At 39.2% G+C, this 27,863-nt stretch overlaps 1 protein-coding gene across 1 annotated transcript; it reads right to left on the bottom strand.

The window, feature by feature from the left end:
• Positions 1 to 1,280: 1,280 nt before the first annotated feature.
• LOC137100205 (myosin-11-like) lies at positions 1,281 to 27,055 on the bottom strand. Its single transcript, XM_067477861.1, has 43 exons — positions 26,956 to 27,055; positions 24,317 to 24,632; positions 23,165 to 23,335; positions 21,201 to 21,357; positions 20,544 to 20,571; positions 19,985 to 20,084; positions 19,315 to 19,338; positions 19,126 to 19,218; positions 18,959 to 19,022; positions 18,712 to 18,810; positions 17,930 to 18,073; positions 17,357 to 17,452; positions 17,135 to 17,253; positions 16,627 to 16,779; positions 16,367 to 16,540; positions 15,708 to 15,881; positions 15,485 to 15,599; positions 15,159 to 15,352; positions 14,253 to 14,374; positions 13,514 to 13,583; positions 13,215 to 13,375; positions 12,432 to 12,540; positions 11,871 to 12,002; positions 11,595 to 11,801; positions 10,854 to 10,991; positions 10,629 to 10,752; positions 9,942 to 10,113; positions 9,350 to 9,562; positions 8,631 to 8,775; positions 7,868 to 8,074; positions 7,545 to 7,649; positions 7,112 to 7,264; positions 6,695 to 6,943; positions 6,268 to 6,480; positions 5,599 to 5,811; positions 5,204 to 5,365; positions 4,820 to 4,948; positions 4,576 to 4,664; positions 4,077 to 4,200; positions 3,739 to 3,947; positions 3,479 to 3,587; positions 2,883 to 3,055; positions 1,281 to 2,324 (listed from the first exon to the last, which is right to left on the bottom strand). Exons 2-43 carry the CDS (start codon positions 24,479 to 24,481, stop codon positions 2,090 to 2,092), a joined length of 6,033 nt encoding a protein of 2,010 aa, XP_067333962.1. The 5' UTR covers positions 24,482 to 24,632; positions 26,956 to 27,055; the 3' UTR covers positions 1,281 to 2,089.
• Between the last annotated feature and the right edge of the window lie 808 nt (positions 27,056 to 27,863).

Below are 27,863 nucleotides of genomic sequence, written 5' to 3'. Positions count from 1 at the left end.
TGTGCCTGTCTTGTGATGTGGAAGCTGCCCACATTATAGGCACTAATGCACCCCCATATCATCAGAGATGCAGGCTTTTGAACTGTCATCTGATAACAAGCTGGATGGTCCCTCTCCTCTTTAGTCCGCAGGACATGGCATCCATGGTTTCCAAGAAGAATTTCAAATTTTGATTCATCTGACCACAGAACAGTTTTCCATTTTGCCTCAGACCATTTTAAATGAGCTTTGGCCGAGAGAAAATGGCGGCATTTCTGGATTGTGTTCACATATGGCTTCTTCTTTGCATGACACAGCTTTAACTTACATTTGTGGATTTCTCAGTGAACTGTGTTCACAGACAGTGATTTCTGGAAGTGTTCCTGAGCCCATGTAGTGATGTCCAGTAGAGAATCATGCCTGTTTTTAATGCAGTGCCACCCGAGATCACGCGCTTCCAGTTTTGACCTTCGGCCTTGTCCCTTGTGAAGAGATTCCTCCTGATTCTCTGAATCTTTTGATGATTTTATAAACTGTAGACGGTGGGATCTTCAAAGTCTTCACAATTTTACGTTGAGGAACATTTTTCTGAAATTGTTTAACAATGTTTTGGCGCAGTTTGTCACAGGTGAACCTCTGCCACTCTTTACATTCGATTTCTCTGAAATGCTCCTTTTACACCCACTCATGTTACTGACCTGTTGCCAATTAACCTAAATAGTTGTCAAAATATCCTCCATTTGTTTTAATTATTTATTACAATTACTTTTCCAGCCTATAGTTACATGGTTATTTGGATCTTCACTGTCAGTCAGGTTTTGACAACTGGTTTGCATGTGCTCCCCTAGACTTTACCCTTGATTGGACAAAAGATCTGCGGCTGGACAAAACATTCGTGGGTGGATGTTTTGAACTGACATTTACTTAACATTGATTGGATAAACGGCCCATGGCCGGGTAGATTAGACAGTTAGACAATTAAACCAGTTTATGCTACGTTGACTCAACTTCTACTTGCTGCAATCATCAAGATCTATCTAGTCTGTTTTGCGGCATAATGCCATGACTGGAACAAAGGAGATTTCTATACAGCTTTTATGAAAGGTACATACTTTACGTACATCACATACTTTTGCCACACATATGTTGATAATTGTCAACAGTACATAGGTGGAATTATTTGTTTAATTTGGTTCCCTTTGTCAAACTTTGGGTTTTCAAAATCTGAACACAGTTTAGGTCAAATTAAACAGTTTGGTGATTTGGATGTAATGGTTAACAAATGAGAGGCACAAACTGAATCCAGGAAAACACTTTATTTTTGGGGATGATTTTAAATACAGGAATATAAATAGGTGTATTATATTCACAAATGGTTTATCCTTGAACACTGAATATAATCAGTTCTTTTTCTTGGGTTCACTGTATAAAACCTGTTAAAACATTATGCTGTGAATCAAATTCCACAATCTTCCTTTACTTTGGGGATAATTGGGTTTTGTTTATGAACTTAAAATACGCTACAGTACACCCACAGCATTTATACCTCATTGCATCATATTGTTTTTAGTTATGAGGTTCATTTGCCTAAATAAAGTTCAACAAAAGACTGAACAAAGTGGTGTTAACAGCTCTTTGGCTGTTCTGAGAACCTACAGTTATTGTGAAAAGGTTTAAAATCTTGAAAATTAATTCTAAAGAGTTTTCCACAGTGTGCATGAATGGCAGAATATGTCCTTAATGTTCTCACTTATTATACATTTCATCATTGAACCGATCTACTTATAATTATGATTAAATTTAAATTCTTCTGTTTCGCCACCACTGCACTCATCAGGTGCAGGCATGACTGATACATTGACCTCCTGAACACGATTGAATCAATTTTGAAAATAGTTGCCAATTAATTTTGGATCTCTAGATTTTATTTTGAATTTAGGAGCTTTAAAAACCATTTTAAGGTAAAAATAATGTTTCTATTTTCAGGAACACAGCTGTATATTGTGAGAGGCCTCTTAAATTGTAAAGCTAAAAAACTTTTCTTGAACAGCTTGTGCTGCTCATTTTATTGCAGTGAAATCATCCAATCAGAACATCGGGTTTGCTCAGTCTACTCATCGGAGGAGCCTGTGTAAATCTCCCCATGAGCGTCAAAAGGTGGGGTGCAGGCAGGAGGAGATGGAGACAGGGGTTCTTCCTCTTGCAGCTCCACTGAGTTCTCTTTGACTGTGCTCCTGCGGTTGATGCTCCCTCCCATGCCGAAGCTCCTGATGCTACTGCCACCTAACCCGCCGCTGCTGCTCCGAGGACTTGGGTTGCCAAACGTTGCATCCGCACCGCCGCGCCTGGGGACAGCCAACACATCAGGAGGAAAAGAAAGGAGGAAGAGAAGGGTCAGAAGGAGATGAACGCAAGAGGAAGGATGGAGAGCAGCGAGGAATTGGTGGCTTAATGCAAAGCAAAAAAAGGAAAGACAAAAAAGTTGAAGCCCCTAAAGTCTTTCAGCAGATATAAACCCAAGGGATTAGGATATTGAAGAAAAAATTATTTAGCAGATTAGTAGTGTCTGAGGACGGGTGTGAAACAGCAGCCAGACATGAAAGGAGGAAAAAGAAATTTAAAATCACAACTCTGAAAACAAAAAAAGATCTTGTGCCTTAATGCTTCTCATCTTTGATATAATAATTGATTGGTATAACCTTTATATTATCTACTGCAGGTGGAGCTGCAGTGTGTGTATATACACATACAGATATATAAATATATAATGTATATTTGTTTGTGTGTAATTGAATATTTTCACATTTTATTAGTAATAATACTTATTTGTGTGGCTCGGCCCTTCTTCTATACATCACAGTTAGAGTTCAGTCTGTCTCAGACTTTATTAGGACCATCAGTACCTCAGTTTGCTCCTGAGAGAAGCCACTTCTCTGCTAAGGGCATCGTTGGATTCAGTCGCCTCATCTAGCTCCCTCTGTAGTTTCCTGCGAGCTGCTGCTACACGCTGAGCCTCCTCCTCAGCCTCCTCGAGCTGATGCTTCAGTTGCTTCACCCGCACGTTGCCTTTCTCCGCCTGTACAAAGCAAAAGGATGGAACAGGAACATTATGTGATTGAAAGCTGTGACGAACTTTTACTCCGTTGGCAGGTAATATACACAAAAAGATCAACGGCTTGTTCCTTCAGCTGTCGCCATGGCGGAACATGTTCTGTTGATTTGGCATGAGTTTTGATGCCCTTCTTGAACCAAGGTGGCCCTTGATGGCTGGGCAATGCCACACCTGGTGGGATGGGATTTGATCGCCTGGTTTTCTGCATCAATTCAATTCAATTCACATTTCAACTTTATTTATACAGCGCCAATTCCCAATAAAGTCATCTCAAGGCAATTTACAGAATAAAGTCAAGAATATCCAAACGGATGCTTGACCCATTGACCCATCAGTCCCTCCTGGCAGGTAATATGTGCCATTACTGATATTATAACTGCTTGTTACCTGGTCTTTATATTGCTGTGCCTGCTTTCTCTCATCCTCCATCTGAATGGTTATATCCTTCAGTTTCTTCTCTTTCTGCCGCAGATTCTTGGCATTGGCCTGACGCTCTCTGCACAACACAAGTGACACTAAGTCATCTTCATTTTTTTCACGCATCTACTTACTGATGTTGATTTTTTTTCTGCCTCCTTGTTGTACTGGTTAAATGTAATCTGGAATTAAGTTGTATTTGAACTCCATGTCCCATGATGCACTTGTACCTGCTCTCAATCTCCAGCTGCTCTTCAACCTCTCTTAGTTTGACTTCGAGAGCAGCGATGGAGGATTTGAGTTTGGAGCGGCCCTGGCCTTCAGTCTCCTGCAACTTGGCCTTCAGCTCTCGGTTCTGTCTCTCCAGCTGCTGCCTGGATCCCTCCTTGCTCTGAGAGGAGGATCTCTCTGCTGTCAGCTCTGCACCCAGCTGCTCCACCTAAACAAAAGCAGTCAGCAAGAAAGCATCTTAGTTGCACCAGCAATTTTACTTACTACATCTCACATGCTATGGATTCAGGCAGGAAACATCACTTATGGGACCCTCTTTAGTCCAGCCTGAACCCACCAGCTGCTGGCTCTTCCTCAGTCGGTCGTTGAGGCTCTCCACGTTGGCCTGCTCCTCCTCCAGCTCCTCCTCCAACTGGCTGATCTTAGCCTCCAGACGACGTTTTTCATCAGACAGTGTTGACCTAAACAGAGGATATGGGAGGATGGAGAGATAAGATACAAAGATGAGGGGGCTAAAACAATTGGAGTGGACAGTACAGGCCATTTGAAGTTACGGCCCACAAAAAAATCCCCCGCAAAAAATTTAAATTTGTCACCAGTTCCATTAGCGTAAACAAAACATAGAATTTAACATGATAAATGTATATATTTTTCTTTAAATTAAAATTTTGTGATTCCTACTGATTTAGACTATCACCATTCCTCTAGTGCTTTAGGCTAAATCAAATCAATGTCACATCAGCTTTCACCCACTGACAAATACTCTTTTGTTTTTTTGTTATCAATAACTAGATTAGATATGCCCATAATAACCGATAACAACACAAGACACTCACTTTCCAGAGGAGTTACTGGCCAGTTCTTCAGACAGCTCGTCCCTCTCTGTCTCCGCTTGCTTACGTGCTCTCTCAGCTGCTGCCAACATCTGGACAGTCAGAGGCAGGTGAGATCGGTAAAAACACAATTTAGTGTTAGGATATTCAGCATTTTTGTTATTGTAAATAAATATTGTAAATAAAAGGTTTTGCTTTGAAAGGTTCATCCTTATGTTTTTTTTTTTGTTGTTTTTTTTGGTTATACCTCATGCAGCTGGAAGATGTCAGCCTCCATGGCCTTGGTCCTGCGTTCAGACTCTCTGGCTGAGGTGAGGGCCTCCTTTTGGGCTACACGAGAGTCCTCCAGCTCCCGCTGGAGATCCTTGACTTGGCCCTATAGGGACAGTAGAGGGGTTAATTCTAGTAAAAGGGTTAAGTCTAATTAGTTAGCTGGGAACCCCATAGGACAGGAAATAAAACAATTTGAACTATTTAGTTTAATTACTTTATTTATCTATTTAGTTTTATGATGCTGAATAGTAGCACATAAAAATATAATTCCAACTTTACTCTCTTTAGACTTTGGATTTTATCGGATTAAATGTGACGAAAGAATTATTCACAGAAATATAAATGTCTTTCTGCTGACCTGAGTCTTGCGAAGCTGCTTTATAGCCTCATCACGCCCCCTGCTGATGCCCTCCAACTGATCCTCCATGTTCTTCAGCTCCCCCTCCATCTTCTTCTTCCCTGCTGATGCCTGACCTCGCTGCTTCCTCTCCTCCTCCAGCTCTGCCTCCAGCTCACGCACCTGATGAAGACAGAGAAAGGAAGAGAGGAGCACAGCAAGGTGAGATTCATCCACACCACTATCCTCTTTATGCTAAACAGATTTCTAATATTTGAACATGTGCAGAAAAACTCTAAACTGACATTAATGTAAGACCAGGGTGGGGGCAGTAGGGAAAAACTTTAATAATACTCCTAGCTCCAGTTTTCTAAAGTAGTTACAATTAATTAAGAATAGCCGCAGTCAATATCCACCTGTTTCAGGAGCTGCTTCCTCTTCTCTTCGCCCATTTCATCACGTGCCTGTAGCTCCCTTTCGTGCTGAGCTTTGAGAGCCTGAGTATTCACTTCCAGACGCAGTTTGGCATCCTCAGCGACCTGCAGCTCATCCTCCAACTCGTCCATCTGGGTTCTCATCTCCTCCACAATGGCTTCCAGACCACGCTTTGCCTTCTCAAGGTCATGAACCTAATGTATAGTATAAAGAGAAGATCAGAATTAATGCAAAATTTTCTAATAACCTAAAATCCTTAATCTAGGTTCAGAGGTGGGCAGCACAGCAGTTGACTGGTTGGCACTGCTGCCTAAGAGCTAGAAGGTCCCTGGTTCAAATCTACCCGGCATTTGGCCTTTCTCTGTGGAGTTAACATGTTCTATCTGTTTTTGCTGGTTTTCCTTCAGGTACTCCGGTTTTCTTCCCACAGTCCAAAGACATTAGGTTAATTAGTGACTCTAAATTGCTTGTTGGTTTGAATGTGAGTGTGAGTGTAAATGTGTGTTTGTCTGTGTATGTCTCCCTGTATTGGCCCTGAGATAGACTGGCGGCAGGGTGTACCCCCATCTTATAGTTCTATACTGCCCCAGAATCCCCTGAGACCCTGAACACCATAAATGGTTAAGAGAATGGATGAAGTTGCTTCTTACACTCTTTCCCACATCATCCTTGGAACAAATGAGATCCTCCATCTCAGCTCGGAGGACCTTCATGGTCTTTTCTGCTTCCTCCAGAGCCACTTGATTCTCCTCCAGTGCTCTGGCCAAGGCTAACACCCGGGTCTCCTTCTCCCTGGCTTCTGCCTCAGCTCGATCCCGCTCCTCTGCAAACTTGCAGGATACAGCTCGTTCCTCTGCCAACATCTGACCAAAGGCAATGATTATAGGAGATGTAAAGATGTAAAGTAAATGCAACAGTGTACGTTTTATTGAATGGGAATATTCTATAAAAGATTTTAGATTCTTTCATTTTGACTCTTCATTCTAAGATGAAGTCATGTCAGGTGCTTATCTTCACATTGAAGCAGTTTTTACTGTAGTCAGACGAAAAACTAAAGCATCTTTTAAAGTCACAGACCTGATCAAACTTCTTCTGCTTCTTCTCCAGGTTGGAGATCAGTTGCCGCTGGCTGTCCAGGTCCATGAGGACGTCCTCTAGCTCCTGCTGCAGCCGGCTTCTGCTCTTATCCAGCTTATCATAAGCAGACGCCTTCTCCTCGTAGTCACTGTTGGCTGCCTCCAGTTCACGCTGCAAACGCTTCTTTCCCTCCTCCAGCTGCTCCACTGTCCCTGACATCTCGTCCAACTTCTTCTTGTGGTCAGACAGCTGATAATAGGTAAAAGTGCAAGAGGTTAAGTCACTTGACATTTATTTAGTCACTGTGATTAAAAATCTATCTTTATATTTTTATGAGAGCACCATTCTTGCAAGAGAAATGGTGGCTGTTTCATGGATGAAACAAGTCAGATGTTTTTCCAGTGTGAAGAAACTGACCTGCATATTGAGGCTAGAGATCTGTCTCTCCAAAGTCCGTTTTGCCTCAGTCTCTTCCTCTAACTGCTCAGTTAGGCTGCTCCTGTCTTCCTCCATCTGACGCAGACGCCCAGATAGATTCAGCTTCTGACGTGTCTCTTCTGACAGAAGTTCCTGGTGGAGAAGGATAATTATTAGTATTATTAAGATGATCTACTGCTTTCATCCAAACGGAAAGATCACAACAAACTAATGGATTGATTGTAATACAATTTTATATAGATTCATGGTCCCCAAAGGAATAAATACTTAGGAATCTTCTGCTGCCAATATGAAGTTGTCATTTAGAAAGAAATATCTTGACTTTTTTGGGTGTAAAAAAGTTAAAGGTTTCTAGACAATAAATTCCAGTGATTTATTCGCCGCTATATGCTCTAATTTTTGTGTCCCGAACCTGTGCATCCTGGAGCTGAGAGGACAGACTGGAGACATCTTTACTCAGTTTGATGTTCTTACCCTCCGCCTCATTTAACAGAGCTGCCACACTGTCCAGCTCCATCTGGCAAAGAAGAATTGAGAGGTTGAAAAGGAAATAGGAAGAGAAATGGAATCAAGGATGAAGAATGCTAGTAGGTATATATATGTACAGTATATATATATATATATATATATATATATATCTTTATATATCTGTATATACTTTATATACGTTATTTTGATATATACACAGTCTATATTTATACATAAGCAGAAAACATTTGTATTTTTATGAATTACAGTCATCTTAGAGACTCGCTCCCCCAGCTCAGTTCTCTGCCGTTCGCTCTCGTTGAATCGTGAGTTGAGGTCGTTCAGCTGACCTTCGACCTTCTTCTTTTTGTGCTCCAGATCCTGTTTGGCGCTGGCGAGGGATCGCAGGTCGGTGGTCAGGTCTGCTGACTCTTTCTCCAATGCCTGCTTGGCTTTTTCCAGACCAGCTCTCACCTGGACAGGGTTTTTAATGAAATATTTAGACAATTCAATAAAAATGTATTAATTTCATCATGTTCAGTTAAATGTGTTGCTTTCAACTCTATCATGTTTGACTTTGCAGATTTGTGCTGTTGTTCACAATATAATTTAAAAGTTTAAGTTGTTCACATGTTTGTCAGACTAGCAGTACCAACTTCACTCTGCATTTGTAACAATGTTCAGACAATGGAAAGACTAATAATAGTCAAACAAGAAATCTAAACTGAAAAATCTAAATATTAGTAATGAATATAATAGTTTTTTGCAGCCTCAGTACCTATAAAAGCTGGTGACCGTGTTCAGTGTATTCCACTGAGAGAGAAAATCGTTTCTTTAAAAAGATGCTGCTTTTGAATTTTTTAAAAATGTAAGATGGAATAAAACTCTATATGGGAGTTACGTGAGAAAATGTGTTTAATGTAATGTTACTCAACTATACGGACAATTCAATTTTACAGTTAGAGGCCAGCAAATTAGGTTTGTGTGTACGTTCAAGAGTCTGTGTGTGTGCTTGTGTGTGAGAGAGTACCTTCTTGGCCTGCTCTAATTGCTCAGTGAGCTCCTCTACAGCTTGAGTGTGTTTCTGTCTCAGGTCTTGGACTTGGGATTCATGGTTCCGTCCCTCCTCCTCAATGGCTTTCTTCAACATGGCCACCTCCTGCTCACGTTTTGCTCTGCCGACCAAATAAACACAACGCATCAAACAACGTGACCCAGAGATGTGATTACAGCAGCTTGTGAATTGCTAATAAACATTAACTATTTGCAGATGATACTGTCATTTCTTTTTTCTGCACCATCTCAGAAAGTGTCTTATGCTATTTTCCTGCTTTTAACATCGACCAGTGGGGCCTGGTGTCTCAGTGGTAGAGCATTGGGTTGGGATGCACAAGGCAGCGGATTTGAAACCCAACCCACCAGGTGTGGCCACAAAGGGGAACCTTGGTGCCAGTCTCAAGCCTGTACAAAAAAAAATGGGAGGCCTGCAGCAGGAAGGGCATCTGGTGTAAAAACACATCCCAAATCGTCAGTGTTCCACTGTGGCGACCCCTGAAGGGACAAGCCGAAAGCCATTGACTGCACACTAAATTATGTCAAACTGGATACATTTGTCACCTAGTTTTTATGTACACAGCCTTTCTTACTGGAATACTGGAACATTCAATTTCATACAAAGGTTAATAAAACACTAATTAGAATGTGTAAAACACTTGGGCGTATATGTAGGTTAAATCACATAAAACAGACCGTAGTTCCTGCTGGGCAGCAGTGGTATCTAGGCTGTCCTCCAGCTCAGTGCGTAGAGCATTAAGCTCTTCCCCAAGGTCACGTCGAGCAGCTTCAGCCTTCGCCCTTGCTGCTCTCTCACCCTCCAGGTCCTCCTGCAACTCTGAGAGCATGGCCTCCAAATCCCGAATCCGCTTCACCGCTGCTCCACGTTGAGCACTCTCCTCCTCCAAACTGTGGCATGTAAAAGGTTATTGGTTGCTGGGAAAAATTAGGACCAGAGATTTAGAGGTTTTTACAGCTACATTTTGGTAAAATCTAACTGGTTTTCTTGGGAACATTTTTTTCTAAGACAATCTGAAGTTAGTCAAAATGTTTCTGAGAACCAAATGACATCCATACGTAAGGTACCTATGAAAACAACTTACTAATTTTATTGCTCCTATTTATGGTGTGGTCTGAGGACATACTTATGTTCAACAGAGCCTGTGAGCATTTTACCATAGAAGAAAACTAATATTCATTTGTCTAGCAACAATCCCAGGATAACATTCACCAGTATGTTGCTTCGCCACTGCCCAACACAGTCTTGTATTGTGTAGTGCCTTCTTACCGGGCCTGTGTGGCCTGGAGCTCCTCCTCCTTAGCAGCTAGCTGAGCTCGGAGCTCAGCTAATTGGGCCTGCAGATCAGCATACTGCTCCTGGAGATCAGCCAGCTCAGCCTCTACCTTCCTTTTAGCCTTCTCCATGTCCTGACGACCTTTCTCCTCCTTCTTCAGGCGCACTGCACATACCGAATGAAAGATGATAGTTAATAAAGTTGTATCGTATTAACCCTAAAGTCGCGTAAGATTAATTATACAATTAATATCACCGGTATCTTTGCACCACCAAAAATGTAAAGCACTTGAGATGAATGTATTAGATGTTCTTAGGCCCAACTGTTTCACAGCTTGAGGAAATTCAGTAGCAGTTTATTATGTTTTTATGTCTATTGGTAGATTTCATTTTTAGTCTGGGCCTGTATGTTAAAGAAGGATATATCTTCGACATTTTCTTTCCTTTATATTTTGTGTATTTTTTTTTTTATTTTGTACAGTATAAATAACTTGTACATGTTTGTTAATTCAGTAAAGACAGAAAATTAAGAAATTAAGAAAAAATGCCTCTAAATATTCAGCCTGATTTAAAGGTCAAAGGTCACTAACTTGGGAAGTGCATTTTTTATATATCTTGACAGAAGAGAATTAAACTAAAATAATGACAATACAAATATGATTAAGACATCTGCTCACTGACCCTCCAGGTCAGAGATCATGGACTCATGTTTGTTCTTGAGTTTGGTGAGATTCTTGGACTTCTCTTCCTCCTCAGCCAAGTTAGAGCTCATATCAGCCATCCTCTCCTCCAGAAGCTTTCGCTCCTAAAAACAGAGACATACGAGTACATATAGCGTATGCAAATACCATGTAGTAGTATTTGTATGTACTGGGTGTGAAAGTACAGAAAACTGCTCATTCACACCTTATGAAGTTTGTTATTTTGATCCTCCATGAGCAGAATGTCCTCTTCCATTTTTTTGACTCTTCCCTCCACTGCCACTTTCTCCAGCTGAAGCTTCTGTCGAGCATCTTCTTCTTGGGCTATGTGAGCCTCCATGAGCTGCAGATTTAAAAAAAAAGGTATATGGTTAAACATTTGTCAAAACAAACAACAATCTAAAACACTGTTTAAAAAAGAGAACTTTCCAAAAGCTCCCAAAAAATACTAGATATTGTTTCTTTGTTTATATTAATAAGCACTTTAGCAACTACTTTTGCTTTTACCTACAATATGTTTTTACCCTTTGCTCTTCAGTTTTTTGATTATGTACACTTTTGCTTAAATTTAGATGAATACAGTTAGTCTTTTATGTTTTTACTTGCTTTTTAATTGTTATATTCCTTGATTTATTTTTCTCTTTAGTGAAATTAATGTACTTTGAATGAATACTAATATAATGTAATACAATAATTCATAGAGCTGAAACAACCGAGTTAAACAATGCAAAATGTTGATGGAAAAGTTATTATTACAGTTGTTAAGCAATTAAAGATGCCTGATATTTGCCGACTTTAGCGTCTATAATATTGGTATTTGTTTTTTTTCTGTGGCATTTTCACAATTTTTCATAATTTACTTCAAAACAATGAAGTTGACTTAATTTTAAAATAATACAAAGAATAAACCCTATGTATAATAAAGTGTGTAATAATTTGTTTCCACCTGCAGATGTTGCACCATGTCCTTCTTCTCCTGCTGTAGGGAGTTGCTGCGTTCTTCCTCCTCCTCCAACCGGGCCTCCATCTCGTGCAGCACCTCCTCCAGCTCTTGCTTCTTGGCCTCCAGGCGCACCCTCATCTCCTCAGCCTCAGCAAAAAGCTCTGTCTCTGCCTGAAGCTTCAACTCCAGCTGCGTTCGCTCCTCCATCAGCTACAAAGAGACTTTAATTAGTTCTGAAAATATTTTATAAAACAGGAGGAAAACTTGCATTTATCATACCTGGGTGTGTTTCTGGGTGATTTCCTTCAATTCAGCCTCAGCCTTGGCAGCTCCATCTCGTGCTGCCTTTAGCTCCTCCTCCTTCTGAGTCATTTCCTCTTCTTGTCTGGTTACCTGCAGCAGGGGTTTCACCTGGTCCAGGCACAGACACATCAGACACACTCAGTCTTGATTTCTCTTGAATATGGACTACATGGTTTCATGTTTCAATTTGCTTTTTAAATCTCATGACACATATGAGTTGTTTTTGAAATCTCACATTCAACTCTAAACCAAAAATAGTGCCAAAGAAAAAGGCCATGTTGCTATCTAAATCAAAAGGGTTTATCTCTGTACAGTGACCATTTTAGGTAATCGCGTTAATTACGTGGTTTGCCATATTGCTGGCTTTCAAGTGAAACCATTAGTAGCCCAATGTCAGCATGCTTAAAATTACAATAACAATAATACATTAGTACATCATCTTGGGCTCTGGGAGACTACAACAGGGACTTTCACAAATTAAACAAATGTCTTAATGTTCATACATGAATAACATGAGTGTGTGTGTCTGTATGAAACCTTAGTGAAGAGCCTCCACCACTGCCAGTTCTTCAGTTTGAGATAACAGGCGCAGTTCCTCTGGATCACCTTCATAGCACTCAGCTGTTGCTGCCGTTTACTAAATGCCCTGAAAACATAAATGCATCACAGATTAGATGACATGGGTTCCTCGAAAGCCAATATAATAGATATAATAGAAACCCTGGTTGTATGAACAAACCAGGGTTTCCTCTGTTTTTTATTTATGTTGTGTATTGTGTATCGTGTACTGTACTGTATTGTGTTATGTTTAGGCGTACTGATGATGTCATTAGACATCATACGGCTTTGATGGTTGACTTTTTTGTTTACCTTTTAAGTTTGTTATCTAGTGGTCAATGGAACAATGCATAGCAAAGGTTTTGTTCAAGAGACGCAGTTCGGCTCAGCCACTGAAGGGAGAGGCCATGACACGGTAACACTACAAGGTGGTGGGGACCGCAACAAGGTGGAAGTGAAAGGTTCAGTGAGTAGCTGTGTAGGCACACGGTTTCTGTGGATTCAGCCATACTTTGGGAAACGGGTTTAGCTATACTTTCAGAAACGGGTTCTGTGGGTTTAGACATACTTTGAGAAACTTGTTTGATGAAACTGTTTGTGAACGTGTTCGTGAGATTACTGTTCTTAAACTTGTATGTACAATGGGTCCGTCATCGGCTAAGTTGAGAAGCAAATACAATGAATGTAATGAATGAAAGTACTTGTCGGACCATCAGTAATAAAAAATATCACTACTTATTCTAATGTGAATATTTTTCATACTTGCGAGCCAAGAAGCCTCTTGCTTGTGCCTGGAAGGCGATCATGACAACAGTCAGTTTCAGGTCTCTCTCCTCCTCCAGCTGGGCCAAAACTCCCGTCCTGAAGAACATCTTACTCTGACCAATACGATACAGGTTTGGGTCCAGATCCAGGTGCTTCACCTGAAAAAATGAAGAGGGATTATGGGATTAATAGAATTGAACAATAAAGATTATTTTTATTTTAATTCCAATTCAGAAAATTATTCAATCAATAGTGACATTTTATTGTGCACAAGTGTCCAGCTTCACCAAGCTCACCATCAGACAACACGCCTGTTTCCCATCCATGAAGCCTTTAGGAATAGCATTGGCAGCCAAGATCTCATATCTACACGAAAGAAAACAACAGTGATACTTTGATCAAATAATAAAATGATAAGGGTGCAAAGATTGTGCTGTTTTAAACAAGTATAAAAAATAAAAAGTAGGGGCACCTTAAGGTGAGAGAAGTAATACATTATCAACATAAACATATTAGGTCAATGTTTATTATTTTTTTCAAAATTAAATGATATTTGAAATTAAATTGTCTTTTATTTGCCCATGAATTAAATTTCAAATTACTGGTGTCAGGTAAACCTTGTGCAGCTAAGAATGTGCTCACGGCCTTTGTTCATTAAAAACAGTACAACAATGAATTAGCAATAAGTTAAATGATTGAAATGCTTCAATGCTCACAGACAGACATGTGAAGGAGCATTTAATTAATAAATGTATTAAACATGTTACCTGTTTATAATATTTATAGTTTTCATTATTTGACAGTTTTGAATTAACATTTAATTTGGAACAAAATTTTGTGTTGACCCTCATATAGGACCGCTGTGTAAATGCTCCAGGAGTTGATGGTGGACTATTTACTGCCCTCTAGTGTTTACAGAGAGTAGCTCTACCTAAATGTGTAGTTCAAAGTATTATAGTATTAACATTACCAAAGAATACTATTATGGGTGTAAAAAAATAACAATAATAATCAAAATACAGTAATCGGTCTCACCTCTGTCTGAACTCCTGGAACACGATGCGATTTGGAAATCCCTGTCTGCAGATCCGGATGCCCTCCAGCACCCCGTTGCACCTCAGCTGCTCCAGCACCAGGTGGGCATCCATCTTCCCAGCCTGGAGCACAGCAGTCAAACAGCAAGCACTGAATATACAGCCCATCCAAAGATGATGGGACGATGTGCAAAACAAATAAATACAGAGTCTCGCAAATCGAAAACAAATGGAGGAGCATTTGACAACTAATCAGGTTAATTGGCAACAGGTCATTAATATGACTGGGTAAGGAGAATTTCAGAGAGGCAGAGCCTCAAGATGGGCAGAGGTTCACCAATCTGCGACAAACTGCTTCTAAAAACTATTTTTAGAAAAATGTTCCTCAACGTAAAATTGCAAAGACTTTGAAGATCCACCTCCTACAGTATATAATATCATCAAAACATTCAGAGAACAGGAGGAATCTCTATGTGCAAGGGACAAGGCCAAGGGTCAAAACTGGATGCGCGTGATCTTTGGTCCCTCAGGCAGCACTGCATTAAAAACAGGCATGATTCTCTACTGGACATCACTGCATGGGCTCAGGAACACTTCCAGAAATCACTGTCTGGGAACACAGTTCACTGAGTGTTCTCTGGGCCAAAGCTCATTTAAAACGGTTCGAGTCAAAATGAAAAACTCCTCCGTGGTCAGATGAATCAAAATTTTAAATCCTTGTTAAAAACTTTTTTCCTACATTTTCTTTAAAATTGTTTCTAAATAGATTTTCTAAAGTAAAAAAAAAATATGGGTTGACGAGATTTGCGAATCATTGCATACTGTTTTTATTTATGTGTTATACATAATCCCAACTTCTTGGGTTGTATGTACAAACATGGTCTTAAATTAAAATAAAATAACCTACCCTCTTCTCGTGGTTGGGGATGATGCAGCGGACAAAGTTGGGTTGGGTGTTGTGCAGTGTGGTCATCAGTTTGCCCAGAGACTCCTTGTATAGCTGACCCACTGTACGGAACATGCCCTTCTTAGATTTAGTAGAGGTGGGAACTGAACTCTCTGACATCTTGGTCATGGTCTCCAAGCCCACCACTCGATCCACTGATTGAGTGGAAAAACCCAAGAGAAAGATTTAAACCACGCTGAATTATCATAACTCATGAACATTATATGGTAAATATCTGGCTGAAATCAGGTAAATAAGGAATTAATGTGCCCTCTTAGTTGACTGACCATCTTTCCACAGGTCCTGGATGAAAGGGCTGGAGGAGTTGTTGAGAAGAGCAGTTACATTGTCATTCAGTGGGTCCATGTTTTTTGTCAACCAGTTAGCAGCATTGTAATCAACCTAAGAATATAAATATAAGTCCCATGTTTATTGATGTGTTATCATAATTATAGCCTATACTATTACAGTGATTATTGTGTCAATCCTGTAGTCAGTGTTGAAGCTCACCTTCCCAGCATAGTGCAGAACACTGAACATCAGTTTGTCTTTGTGTTGTTTAGGTTTAGAGAATTTAACATGGCCAGTGTGGGTGTTCATCAGCTTGTCCACAAAGGAAATATCAGTGGCTTTGGGAAACCAGCACTCCTCATCCAGCAGAGCCAGGATGCCAGGAGGGTTGTTCTGCAGGATACAAAAGTACAAGGAGATGTCGTCTGGGATAATATATTATATTTTTTTCCAACTACAGTTATCGTCTCCTTTTACATTCCTCTCACTGCACTAAGTTCTACTTGATTAGATTTTGCTGTGCACTATCACAGAGATCAGCAAGTGAGTAAACAGATGAAACAGTTAACAGAAGATTCATTATCATTCCTGCTAGGGAAACCCAGACAAAGATGTACTCACATGAGTAAACTGTCTGAAAAAGACTTATTTTCTTATTTAATCAAGTTGACACCATTAAAACTGTAACCTCTATTTCACCTATTGTGCCGATCTGTAGATAAAGGTTAAACTTTAAATCACTTTAAATCTTGAAGTGTCGTAAAGATTGCGGACATTATTACGACTTCTAGATAATGCAGTGAATCTTTTTAAGGCATAGTCATTCATGGTTAAATTAAATCATATCAGGTCAAGAGATGGCAAGAACCCTTGCTGACCGGCCTCTCGATGAGCTCGATGCAGGGCTGCAGGTCTAGGCCGAAATCGATAAAGTTCCATTCAATGCCCTCCCTCTTGTACTCCTCTTGCTCCAGGATGAACATGGTGTGGTTAAAGAGCTGCTGCAGACGCTCATTGGTGTAGTTTATGCAGAGCTGCTCGAATGAGTTGTCCTGAAGAAGATAAATGGAGCAGTGATTATGATTATGAAGTTAATGATAATCCAATACTTAAATGTTTGAATCCTGAGGGTATTCACCTCAAAAATCTCAAAACCAGCGATGTCGAGGATGCCCAGGAAGGAGGACGACTGCCTCTTACTCTTGTCCAGGGTCTTGTTGACTCTTGCCAGAATCCAGCGAAACAGACGCTCATACATGGCCTTAGCAAGAGCCTCCACAGCGAAATCAGCCTGATGTGGGAAGAGTGATGAGAATGAGCATGGAGGTAAAGAAATTCAGAGAAAGATCTCTGTTGTGATTTATTTTGTAATGATTTTAGACTTTTGTGTCGCAAAAAAGTGATGCAACCAAAGGCATGTACATTATACTAAAAAACATGGAAACGGGAAATAATTAGGTCAACAGTTATACTTTAATTAAGTAAACTATTAGAGCATTTCAATTTCATCCTTGAACATCAAATTTTGTTTATGTAGCCATATAAAACCATTTAACACTACTTAAAACTCTGTTATTTTAGAGGAAGATATCCCCGAAGAGCATTGGTTTTCTGTGTTTAGCAAATGAGGTTTGGTTTGCTGTTACCTGCTGCTTGGTCTGAGCCTTCTGCACCACCTCCCTGCCCACTTTGATTCGGGGAGTGAGGATGGCACGGGTGAAATCGGTCACATTGATGCCCTGCAGGTGGCACACCTTCTGGGCAGCTGATGTTGACAAGTAAACATTTATGTTGATAAGAGCAAAGAGAAGTCAGAAAAGTTTCGAGGTTAAAGCAACTGGTGATGCTGAAGTATTTTGAAGCATTACCGGTGTTGTCAGGCATGGTTGCCTGTTCACTGTTTCTCTCCTTTTCAAACTTGATGTTTCCCAGCTGGAGCACGGTAGAAACCACCTTTAACATCCCTGCAGATTAGAAGATTAAAAATGGAGAAGATCAGTAAATCTCTAGCAATGTAAATTCTGTTTCCAAAAGAGTGTCTGAGCTGGTGGAGGAACTATGTAAATGACTCGTCAAAATGATCAAATGTTCACATTTTGGCCCTCAGATAAAATGTAAGACAGCTTAATGTAAAAACTCAATCCATCATTATTTAATTGTCTATGTTGTTATGTAATCAGAGAACATTTTAAGGCACACAGACTTACAGCTACACACATGCTAATAAATGGTATTTCTCCTGGCAAATTAATTCGGATAGAATTCATGAAACAGGAACAAGTTCTGGGTGGTTTGAATTTACCCTTCTGTCATGAAAAAGCAGTTTAAAAAATAGTTGAATGTACTGACGATGTATGAAACCTTTATGTGCAGAGTGCAGTGTGCTAAAATAAAAAAAAGTACTGGGTTTGATTGTGTTTATGACTCTGAGCAGTGTGTACCTATTCTCTCGTCCTCAGTGAAGCCCATGATCTCCATGGCCTCCAGAGTTTCAACAAACATCTCATCATCCTCCTGACCAGGAATCTCCACGTGACCCGCCATCAGAAAACGATAGCTGCTGAAATCCTCCAGCAGCAGCTCCTCTACATATTCACACACAGAATAAATATTTTGGCTAAACTTAATGTATGAACATCTGTTATAAGTTGAGCCTAACACAGGAAGAAGAAGAAGACATACCTCTGTACTGGACAAAAAGCAAACTCATATATATTTTGAACTCAACCATTGCTAGATTGCTAACGAAGAAATACTCTCAGTTACTAATTTGTTGACAAACCCAGTTTAATACAAGAGTAACGACATCCTTGCAAAAAATCCTACCTTCCATCAAGGTAATAGTGTCAGTTTTTGTTTCAGGGAGTCACTGATTTAACCGTAGACTTTGGAAGCTGTGGTTTGTGCTACTGGTAAACTACTGCATTACAGAGAGAGACATGTTAGCGGTGTGTAGCCTACCCTCACTAATATAAATGTGGTGGACAAAATACAAAAGAAATTGAATATATATTGCACTAATTCAGCAGCACCACACACACCCTGCAGCCACCAAAATAATCCTAAAACATCTAGAACAAACATAAAAATCTAAAATGATCACCTTCATGAAGATAGCATTTATTACCATTAGGTACAGTGAAATTTACCTAATATATTTGCAATTTCTTCAAGATTTTACTTAGTATACTTAATTTTTAGTCAGTGTATTTTAATTGCTCACCCCTCATCTTGTCTTTGGTTCCTGCCACCATGTAGTAGAAGATGTGAAAGGCTCTCTCAGTGTTGGCCTGACGAATACAGCGAGACTTCTCCAGCAGGTCTGATCAGGTCAGGAGGAGGTTAAGCAAACCACTTTTTAAAAATTTCAGATATTATTTCAAGCAATGTGGCAATAAGATAATATAGTTTACTTTTCATTTTATGATAAAAAAGGGTAAAATGAAAATTCAATCTAAAAAGAAGGATACAGGTGTCAATATTTGCTCCAACTATATAGCCGGTCACATCAAAGTTGAGCTTGATGAACTTTCCCTGTGGATGTAACAACAACAACAACAACAAGTAAATGTCACCAGTAGTTGATGAAGGAATTAACTGTGAGTGTTGACTTAGACGTGATAAAAAAAAACCTTACAAATCTTGAAGAGTTGTCATTCTTAATGGTTTTTGCATTTCCAAAAGCCTCCAGAATGGGATTAGCCTGCAGCAGCTGCTGCTCCAGTTCCCCCTACATCATACACAATGTTTCTAAATGCTGGACATGACAAACATGGACACAGATCCATGTGATGTTGTGTAAATATATTTAAAATCTTATACTCACATAGGCCAGATTGCCTTGCTGCTGCTATGGTAAAAAACAGGAGCACAGCACAACAGGTTAAAACCCAGTAAAGATCTATTTTTAATAGATTTCTAGATTTTAATAGAATTCTATTCAGTCTACAGTCTTTTTCAAAATTCAATGCCACACGAGAGCTTAAAATGCAGAAAAGTAGTAGGATCAGGGATGAATAAATCTCAGCCAAACAAATCACAGATAATTCATTGGTGGATTAAATGTAGCTGATCAAACCAGCTGTGACTTTTAATAGGCATTATGGTCCCCTTCAAAGTTGAATTACAAGTCAACCGCAAACACCGACTGAATTTGTATGATTGTTTATTTTTCAACGTGATTAAAAAAATGTAATTATTTTGCTTAATGTTCAGTTTTTTATATAGTATAAAAATATGATACTGTGAAATTCAAATGCATTTAAAAAAACTCTAATCCAAAAACAAATACAAAACTGACATGCTGCTAACATGATAATGCATCAAATAATAAATGCCAATCATAAAAGAAGCCCATTCACAGTATACCACCCTGTAATGTCATTCAATACTGTCAATTATTTTACCTAATCATACTGAATTATTGAATATAATTAAGTTATATCTAGAGAAATCTTTGAACATTTTTTCTGAGAGCAAAAGACATTTCTACTCACGGGGTTGGCATCCTTCTTGCCTTTGTGTGAGGAGGCAACAACAGCCAGGTACTGAATCACCTTTTTGGTGTTTTCTGTCTTCCCTGCTCCAGACTCACCTCTGAGTGATAGTGGAGGTGAAGAAAAGTGTGATGAAAAATGAAGGGATGAAAGACAAAAGGAGAAGGGACACAGAGGAGAGACAGTTAGAAATCGATACATGTGGCAAGAACAGCTCATTTTAATTTGATATGACAGTACTGAATTCACAAAGATAAAGGTGGAAATAACTAGCTGATGACTCAAGCAGTGGACTGACAGAATATTTTTGCAACAAATCTCATAAACTTAATATGCGCCATATAAATCTGAATATAAATTCTTCACATAGTCACAATATGCAGACTCATTACTACACAACGCAATTCTGCTGATCAAAGTTCGCACTTATATTAGGGTCAATGTCAGTGTTGAGCCTAATGTATAACTCAATGCAATGTCCATCCTGAGTGTTTCACACAAGTCTCCATGTGTGCGCTCACATGTATGTACAGTTTGATGGGAAAAGTTTTTGACTCACGTGCAGAGAATAGACTGATCCTCACGGTCTGTGAAGAGGGAGGAGTAGAGAGAAGTATGTTAAAAGGAGGGAAATAAACGGGGGAAATAATGTTGACTGAGCTGAACTCATTAGTTGAAGTCAAGCTGAACAGACCAAACATGAACTCTGAAATGGTGCTGGCCGCTTTACTCAGACACGAGAGCTTTGAGATCTCGTTTCAGAGGGAGATTAGCCTCCATCACTCATATCATCTAAAAATAGCAGGTGGATGCAGGGCTCCATCGCTGTAATCTTGTCTCACTGTTCCATGTATGGTTATTGCGGGGCTGAATGGAAAGTACAGAGTTGCTCTGAGGTCACAGGTGGACCATTCGGAGACCATACAGCACACTCTGAGACTCCTTACTGCCACCATTCAATTCGTATGTGTGTGTGTTGTTTTCATGACTTTCTCTTGTCGTTTCTCACCAGATGACCCTTCTCTTAGTCACTGAGTGGTTCAGGGCCACTCTAACTTAATTACATTACCTAGAGGATCTACTTGAAGCAGTTCAACTTATTTTCTTCCAATCTCACTCATGTGGCTTTTTTTGTCAGTGGCTGGATGTGTACAGAACATAACGTTAGCTTCAGATGTTTCAAATACGTTCCTCTTACACACACACGCACAGTTACCTTGCATCATGTTCCTGTAGGCGTTGTCAGTAATGGAATAGATGTGTGGTGGCACCTCGTGACGTTTCTTGCCTTTGTACATCTCAATGATCTTTTCTGAGTAGATTGGCAGCATCTTGTACGGGTTCACCACCACACAGAACAGACCTGAGTATGTCTGTAGAGGGAGTGTAAGAGCAGTTTGTTAACTTCATGTCTTGTTGTTTGTTTTTTAATGTTCTGCTCACTTTCTCTTAAAGGATTCCCCAATCTCTCGTAATACAAATCTCGGAATCCCTTGATTTTTCTGTATTTGTGTGAGAGATACATCATCTGCATCTAACATGAGGGATTAGACTTTTTTCCTGTATTTGCTTTCCTTTCCAGTTTTTACCTATTTTGTCCAGGCGTCACCTGGTCGGAATAAACCAGGTTGCAGCCAAGATAACTTACTGTTTCTACTAAAGGTGGGGACCTGTTTGATGAGCAACTTCAATTGCATTTGGTTTTACTTTATCCAGTCTGTTTTTTCATGGCACAATTTTCACTACAACTAACCAGAAATTACATAGGTAGATGGTAATCATATACCTTTCTTATTCTGACTGACTTTCAAAAAAAAAAGTTTGTTTTCATAAATTATGACTGCCTGGAAATTTGCAATACAGATTAAAATAACTATTGTTTATTGATAAATCTCAATAAACATTTTCTTCACTTTCCTTGTGAATTATTCCCTCTCACTAAACTTGTGAAGAAATTAGGATGAGGAGATACACTTTTAGAGGAATAAGGTGTCTTTTCCTGTAAGTCATCATTTGAATCTCATTTCTAATGGAAGCAGTGTCTTTGTCATTAAAAAAAATATATATATATATATACTGTATTTGTGTATATAAATGTGACTGGATTGAAATAGAAATAATTGTTAGTAGCCCTAGATCAGAGAACAACTATGTAAAAGTGCCCCAATCATCTTCCATGTTTTAATATAAAAAACACATTTGAAGCTTAAAGCCATACTATATATACAGCACGGCTTACTTACAGTAAACTACACGTTTTTAAACTGTTCAATCTCTCCAACTGTCATAAAACAGCCATTACGGAATGAAACCGTGTCTTGGTATATTTAAACTTTGGATTTACTTTGTGTTTTAACGCATACATTTTGGGACACTGCATCATCTTACAGAGGGTAATAGCTCATATTCTTGAGGTTATTAGATTTCTTGCGGCTCTTTAAACACTTTCTGCTCATATAAGGACTGGAGGGACGGGAGTTAGTAACATCCAGTGATCTTCATGGCAGTCGGTATTAGATGCCATAAGCTTGGATTTTAATTTCTGCGTCCCGTACCTTATTAGACTTTGTAAGACTGACTGAAAAAATAAAAACATAATCTGTTGATCTTTTCAGTACATCCTGAGACTATGTAGGGAGCATGGTGTCTGATCACAGTCCTTAAACAAAGACCTTTCTACCTGAATGTGGAGTCAACATGGACTATAAGGGTTTTTTAAGAAGAAATAGGCTGCAGAGAGTTGACAGTGTCTGATGTTCTTACATTTTGATGCCTGGTATAGATGGACAGCAAAAGAAAGTTCTGTATTCAGTGCTGCTAACCTAGACCTGCATGCTCATATTCCCCTTGGAAGAGGAAAGACATGTACAGTACAGTACTGTTTACTGTGCTTAGACACTTTAGCTGTTTAGATTTCTACTCATTGAGCAACCAACGAGGCTCTTGTTAACTCATAAACACAGGGCCAGAGGCATTATAACTATTTTCAGAGACAAAAAAAAAAACAAGGAGTCCTGAGGTCCCCACAATGCAGTGATGTGACCACCTTGGAGTCATTTGTGGATAAAACAAAGAGACAAACCCAATACAGCAGACCTGAGGTAGGTCTAGGGTTCAGTGTGGATCGATCAGTGTTCACGCTCATAAATACCGAGATACAAATGTGTGGGTGTTTCTCACATAGATCAGGCTGGAGAAGTATCTCTCTCGCAGGTTGTGAAGGACGGAGGCTTCATTAAGGAAAGTGAGGGCAGCCATGTCCTCCACCTTACTGAACTTGGGAGGGTTCATCTTCTGGATGTCATCTTTGTTCACTGTCAACTTCTGACCATTGGAGAGCTCCACCAGCACCTGCAGTCAAAATACCAATCTGTAATATGTTGTATGTTGACTATGTTGTTTTTTTAAATACCCTGTTCCATTCTAAACTGTATCTCTGTACTCTATATACTGCCAATAAGAGTTTAATTAGAGTATTAGAAACGTCAACCCCCAGCTACGGTAGGTAATTTCCTCATTTTGTGCCAACAGATTCAAAAGACCCTACAACAGAACTGAATGACCCGTTTAGTTCTGCATGCCTAGTACTTAAATGTTGCCTACATGTGGTCCTAGTTTTTGGATGCCTGCATCTTTAAAAACCAGACCTTTTGAATTTACGTAGAACCATCATTATAATTTTTTTATTAATATTAATAAAATAATTTTAAAAATATTTACACATTGCTCTTACCCATAAAAAGAGAAAAGATGATAAATGTTTTGTTAATTAACAGTAATTCATAGAACTTGTTGGAACGGTTCTCCATTTGTAAATGTGCAGCTTAACTATTTAGTAAACGGTCACAGGTATGTCGTCACATAAAACAACATTTGTTTTTGTTAGTGCTCAAAGGGGCAGGATGCTGGTGGAGTGGTTAGCACTGCCCCCCTACTAGAAGCCCCCCCGTTCGAATCCTTTCTGTGTGGAGTTTGCAGTCTATCTGTGTTGACCCATAAGATAAACTGGTGATAAACCACGGCCAATGAAAGCTGGGATATGCTGCAGCTTCCTGCTACTATTAGCGAGTACGGATAATAGATAGATAAATGGATAGTACTCAGAGGAAGTGAAAAGTAGTAGTAGTCAAAGTAGTAGTCTAATACTAGTCTAATAAATGTTACAATCACATTAGATTGAGACAGTTGTGCAGTAAAAAAAAAGATCTTTTTAGTCCGACACAGGTTTACATTACAGTTTCTATGAGTAATCTGGATACTTTGTGTAAGTACATGTAAACACAGTGTAGAATACTGCAGCATCACCTGATAACATTGGCATGTGTACATTACCTGATCACCCTTCTCCTCCTTGAGACTGGCTTGCTCAAAGCCCTCCCTCTCTGATGGCACCCACACCATCTTCTTGGCCACCCAGTCAGCTTGTGCCACCCCGCTGTTGCGAAAATCATTTTCCAGGAAGAGGTACTTGCCGTCATCAGCAGCTGGGTCAGCCATGTCGCAAATGTTACTGGTTGGTGTGTCAGAGACAATATCAGGGGGCTGAGAGGAGGTCGAACTGATGACTGTGTCGTCACTGGTTACTGCTTCAGCCTCTGGTGCAGTGATGGGACTTGGGTTGACCTCTGACCTCTGTTTGCCCTCTGGCCTGTTAACACATAGAAAAACCAGCAATAGTTATTATAGTAGCAAGTACTGTTAAACGAGTCCCCCATCAGTGAGGGTGCAACAGCTTGTCAAAAGTGATTGTCTAAAGATGCTTTGTTATACCATTAAGTATCTTCATTTGTTTCTATTCTAATTATATTGATTGAAGTCTTTTTTGTGCTTTTGATAACTCCTATCTTATGAGTACTATTACTGGGCTATTTGGGAAGCATTTTTCTCATTTGGGCGTAAATAAAACTCCATCTGTGTCTCATATTTAATACCCTGCTCAACTTAAACCACTGATGAATTCTCACAAAAGACAAATTGTTAGAATTTACTCAACAAAGGTCCAGATAGCCTGACTTGTAGTCCTTACTATGGGTCAAAGTCCCAAAACTCTCGGTTCTACAATTGCCCCATATTGTGATGTTTCATTTGTAAAAAATGTTGTCTCAATACAGAAGTGCAACTAATGATTTTTTTATTTCTTATTAATGTCTCTATTATTTACTCAATTCATCAATAAATGGCTATGTCTATAACGCGCTGCAAAGTTATCATTTCCCGAAACATAAATTAAAAAAAAAAATTTGTTATTAAAGGAGTCAGGAGACGACATTATACACCTGTTTTCACATGACAGGTAACTGACGTTATTATGTAAAATCACTGGCGTTCTTGTTTAAAGCAAATTGAGAAAAGTCTTGAGGGCACACATTGCTATGGAAACCAAGCTTTAAATGTTACCAAAAAGAAGGTAAATCTAGATTTGCCACATTTACACAAACACGAAGTCTCATTAATTTGGAATGGAAGCAATGTTCTCACAAACATTGTGGAAAAGTTAATTGAAGTCAGCAAGAGGAGATTCAATCCCAGGCTGTAATACCGAGCAAGACATTGAACCTTGAAATTCCTCCCAGTGGTTAAACTATTGCCTGAAATGTAACTTGTTGTCAATAGTGTGTGAGCTGATGAATGAAAGAGAAATTGCAAAGCACAGTTGATAAATTATGATTTTGCTGCCACTAAACAAAAGAACTGAGTATTTTGCTATAACATTAAATAAGCAACAATTAATTTAGAGTTTACATTTTTTTTACCAGCTGTTAACATCAGGAATGTGGAGGTGAATGTACAGCTGTGGGTTTAGTGCTGTCAATCAAACTGATTTGATTGACAGCACTGGAAACATACTTATGATCTCACACCTGCCATCTTGTTAATAGTTTTACAGTTTCAAAATCAAAACAAATCCAGGTGTAAAGAACAGAATCGTTCAATGCATTAAGCAGTCACAAAATGTAAAACTTGGCCACATACAACCACACAGCTCCTTCTTTAAACATCATCACACAGAAAAGGAAGATGCGAACAAACATCAATAAAAAGATATTGGCTCATGTTTTCTATTTCTTCCATCCTACCTCTATGACTCAAACTGCTACCATTGCATCCCATTCAGACGCATCATTCACATTTGGCTTCAGTGAACTGTCTGAAAAATGACTGCTGATAACAGCCTGGGTACATTTCCCTAGGTTTGCATTGAGCTACTTACACACTTATCCTCGTCTCTGCCTCTTCATGCGGGTCACAAGGCTGCTTTGACCTCCGATTGAACAGCAAGCAATAAAACATGAAAAGCAGCACACAGATAACCCCTATAATCAAACAAATGAGCTGCCATGCTGGAATGCCCATGTTTGGCTAACCCTTTGCTCTTGGTAGCTTGGTAGCCCAAAGAGGGATGCTAGGGACTTAGCAGGCATACTACCTTATAAGGTGCAGCTCATAGGTCCAGCCAAGCTTACCATTTACACCAAAATGGTGACATGTCACAAGATGCATCCATGTGTGGCCGCTGGCACTCAGGCAAAACACAGCAGGTATGTGAGCAGAAGTCAATATACATCAACTCCTATTTTTCTTATTTTGTCTCTTATCTGTCATTTTTTCCTGGGAAATGTAATGTTTAAAAGACTGCAAACTAACCAGTAGTCCACATAAATGATTAAAATGAACTTCTGCAACTTGTTAAGCATTTTCCAGTGGAGTATAAATCATTACTCTCATTATGACTATTAGTTTTGAATGAAGTTACATTGTTTGAAGAAAATGAAAAAAATCTCTTGTATTTGTTACTTGTCAACAGCAGGATGTTGCTCTTAATGTTTTTTGTTTGTTTGTTTGTTTTAGAGGCTGCATAGCTTTATAATTAATTTAACAAATAATCTCAGTAGAATTTTTTGCATTTAAAATGCATAGAATCTGTTGAGTTAAATTTGAATTTGTTAAAGTAAAATCTAGTTTGTACTCACTGTGCAACGCTTCGCTCGTCAGTGCAGGATGGAGGCTGAACTCAGAGGAAATGAGAATATCAAGTCAGGTAAATGAAGAGATAATGATGCGGATGATGATGATGATGATGATGTCGTTCTTCCTCCTCCATACGATACCTGGGGGTGGAGCAGCGCGTGCGGCCCGCCTCGTTCAAGAGTCTGCAGCGCACGAGGGAGCAATCAAGAGGTTCGCTTAGTCTAACTTCAAATTAAAAGCCGTGAATGATGCTGAATGATGATCATTAACATGCAGCTAAGTTTGTCACTATTTGAGTTTTAAACCGTACTTACTCAAGAACTGTGCTTAAGAATAGTTATGAGGTACAAAGTAATTTTCCATTACTTTGGGTTTCTACACAACTACAAGAACAAAGCTCACCAGCTCACCTAGTTGATTCTCAGATATAGATTTTACAAATACATAGAAAACAGTTCATTTATAATATATTATGTAGCCTACTGTTAGCCTAGCAGACCATTTACCATTCTAACAGTTTATAGTTTTTTAAATAAAGCTAGCTAACTATGATGCTCCTCACACATTCACATCCATCACAATAAAATATAATATTAGCCAATACCAGAAGCCATTTATAACCTCTAGTACTTGATTTTAAATATATTTAGTACATTTTCCTCTGCCCATAACAACATTTACATTGGGAACACAATGTTGATGTAGTGAAGAGTTGAAACCGTGTGCGTTATTTTGTTTTCTTTGGGGGATACATGTCTTAAACTTAAATGTAACAGTTAGAATTTTACTTTTGAAAGCATGATTAGTATCCAACAGGAAAATGCTTTAAATACATCAGCTTTCGTTATATATTAAACACGAGTACATTTTTTTAAATAATGCATTAGTAAGGACTATTCTGCATATCCCC

The sequence above is a fragment of the Channa argus genome, chromosome 15 (assembly GCF_033026475.1).
Source record: "Channa argus isolate prfri chromosome 15, Channa argus male v1.0, whole genome shotgun sequence".
In the NCBI taxonomy this organism is placed as follows: Eukaryota; Metazoa; Chordata; class Actinopteri; order Anabantiformes; family Channidae; genus Channa; species Channa argus.
The sequence above is the reverse complement of the archived record's forward strand: the minus strand, read 5'-3'. Positions and strand labels throughout refer to the sequence as shown.

Bases quoted from the DNA above. Each gene is read 5' to 3' on its own strand.
- LOC137100205 (XM_067477861.1), bottom strand. From the start codon at position 24,481: ATGGCTGACCCAGCTGCTGATGACGGCAAGTACCTCTTCCTGGAAAAT. The intron at 10,992-11,594 runs GTGGAAACAAAT...TTAAATCTGCAG, and splicing joins ACATGGTGCAACATCTGCAG to CTCATGGAGGCTCACATAGC. The intron at 4,665-4,819 runs GTATAACCAAAA...CTGACTGTCCAG, and splicing joins ACATCTTCCAGCTGCATGAG to ATGTTGGCAGCAGCTGAGAG.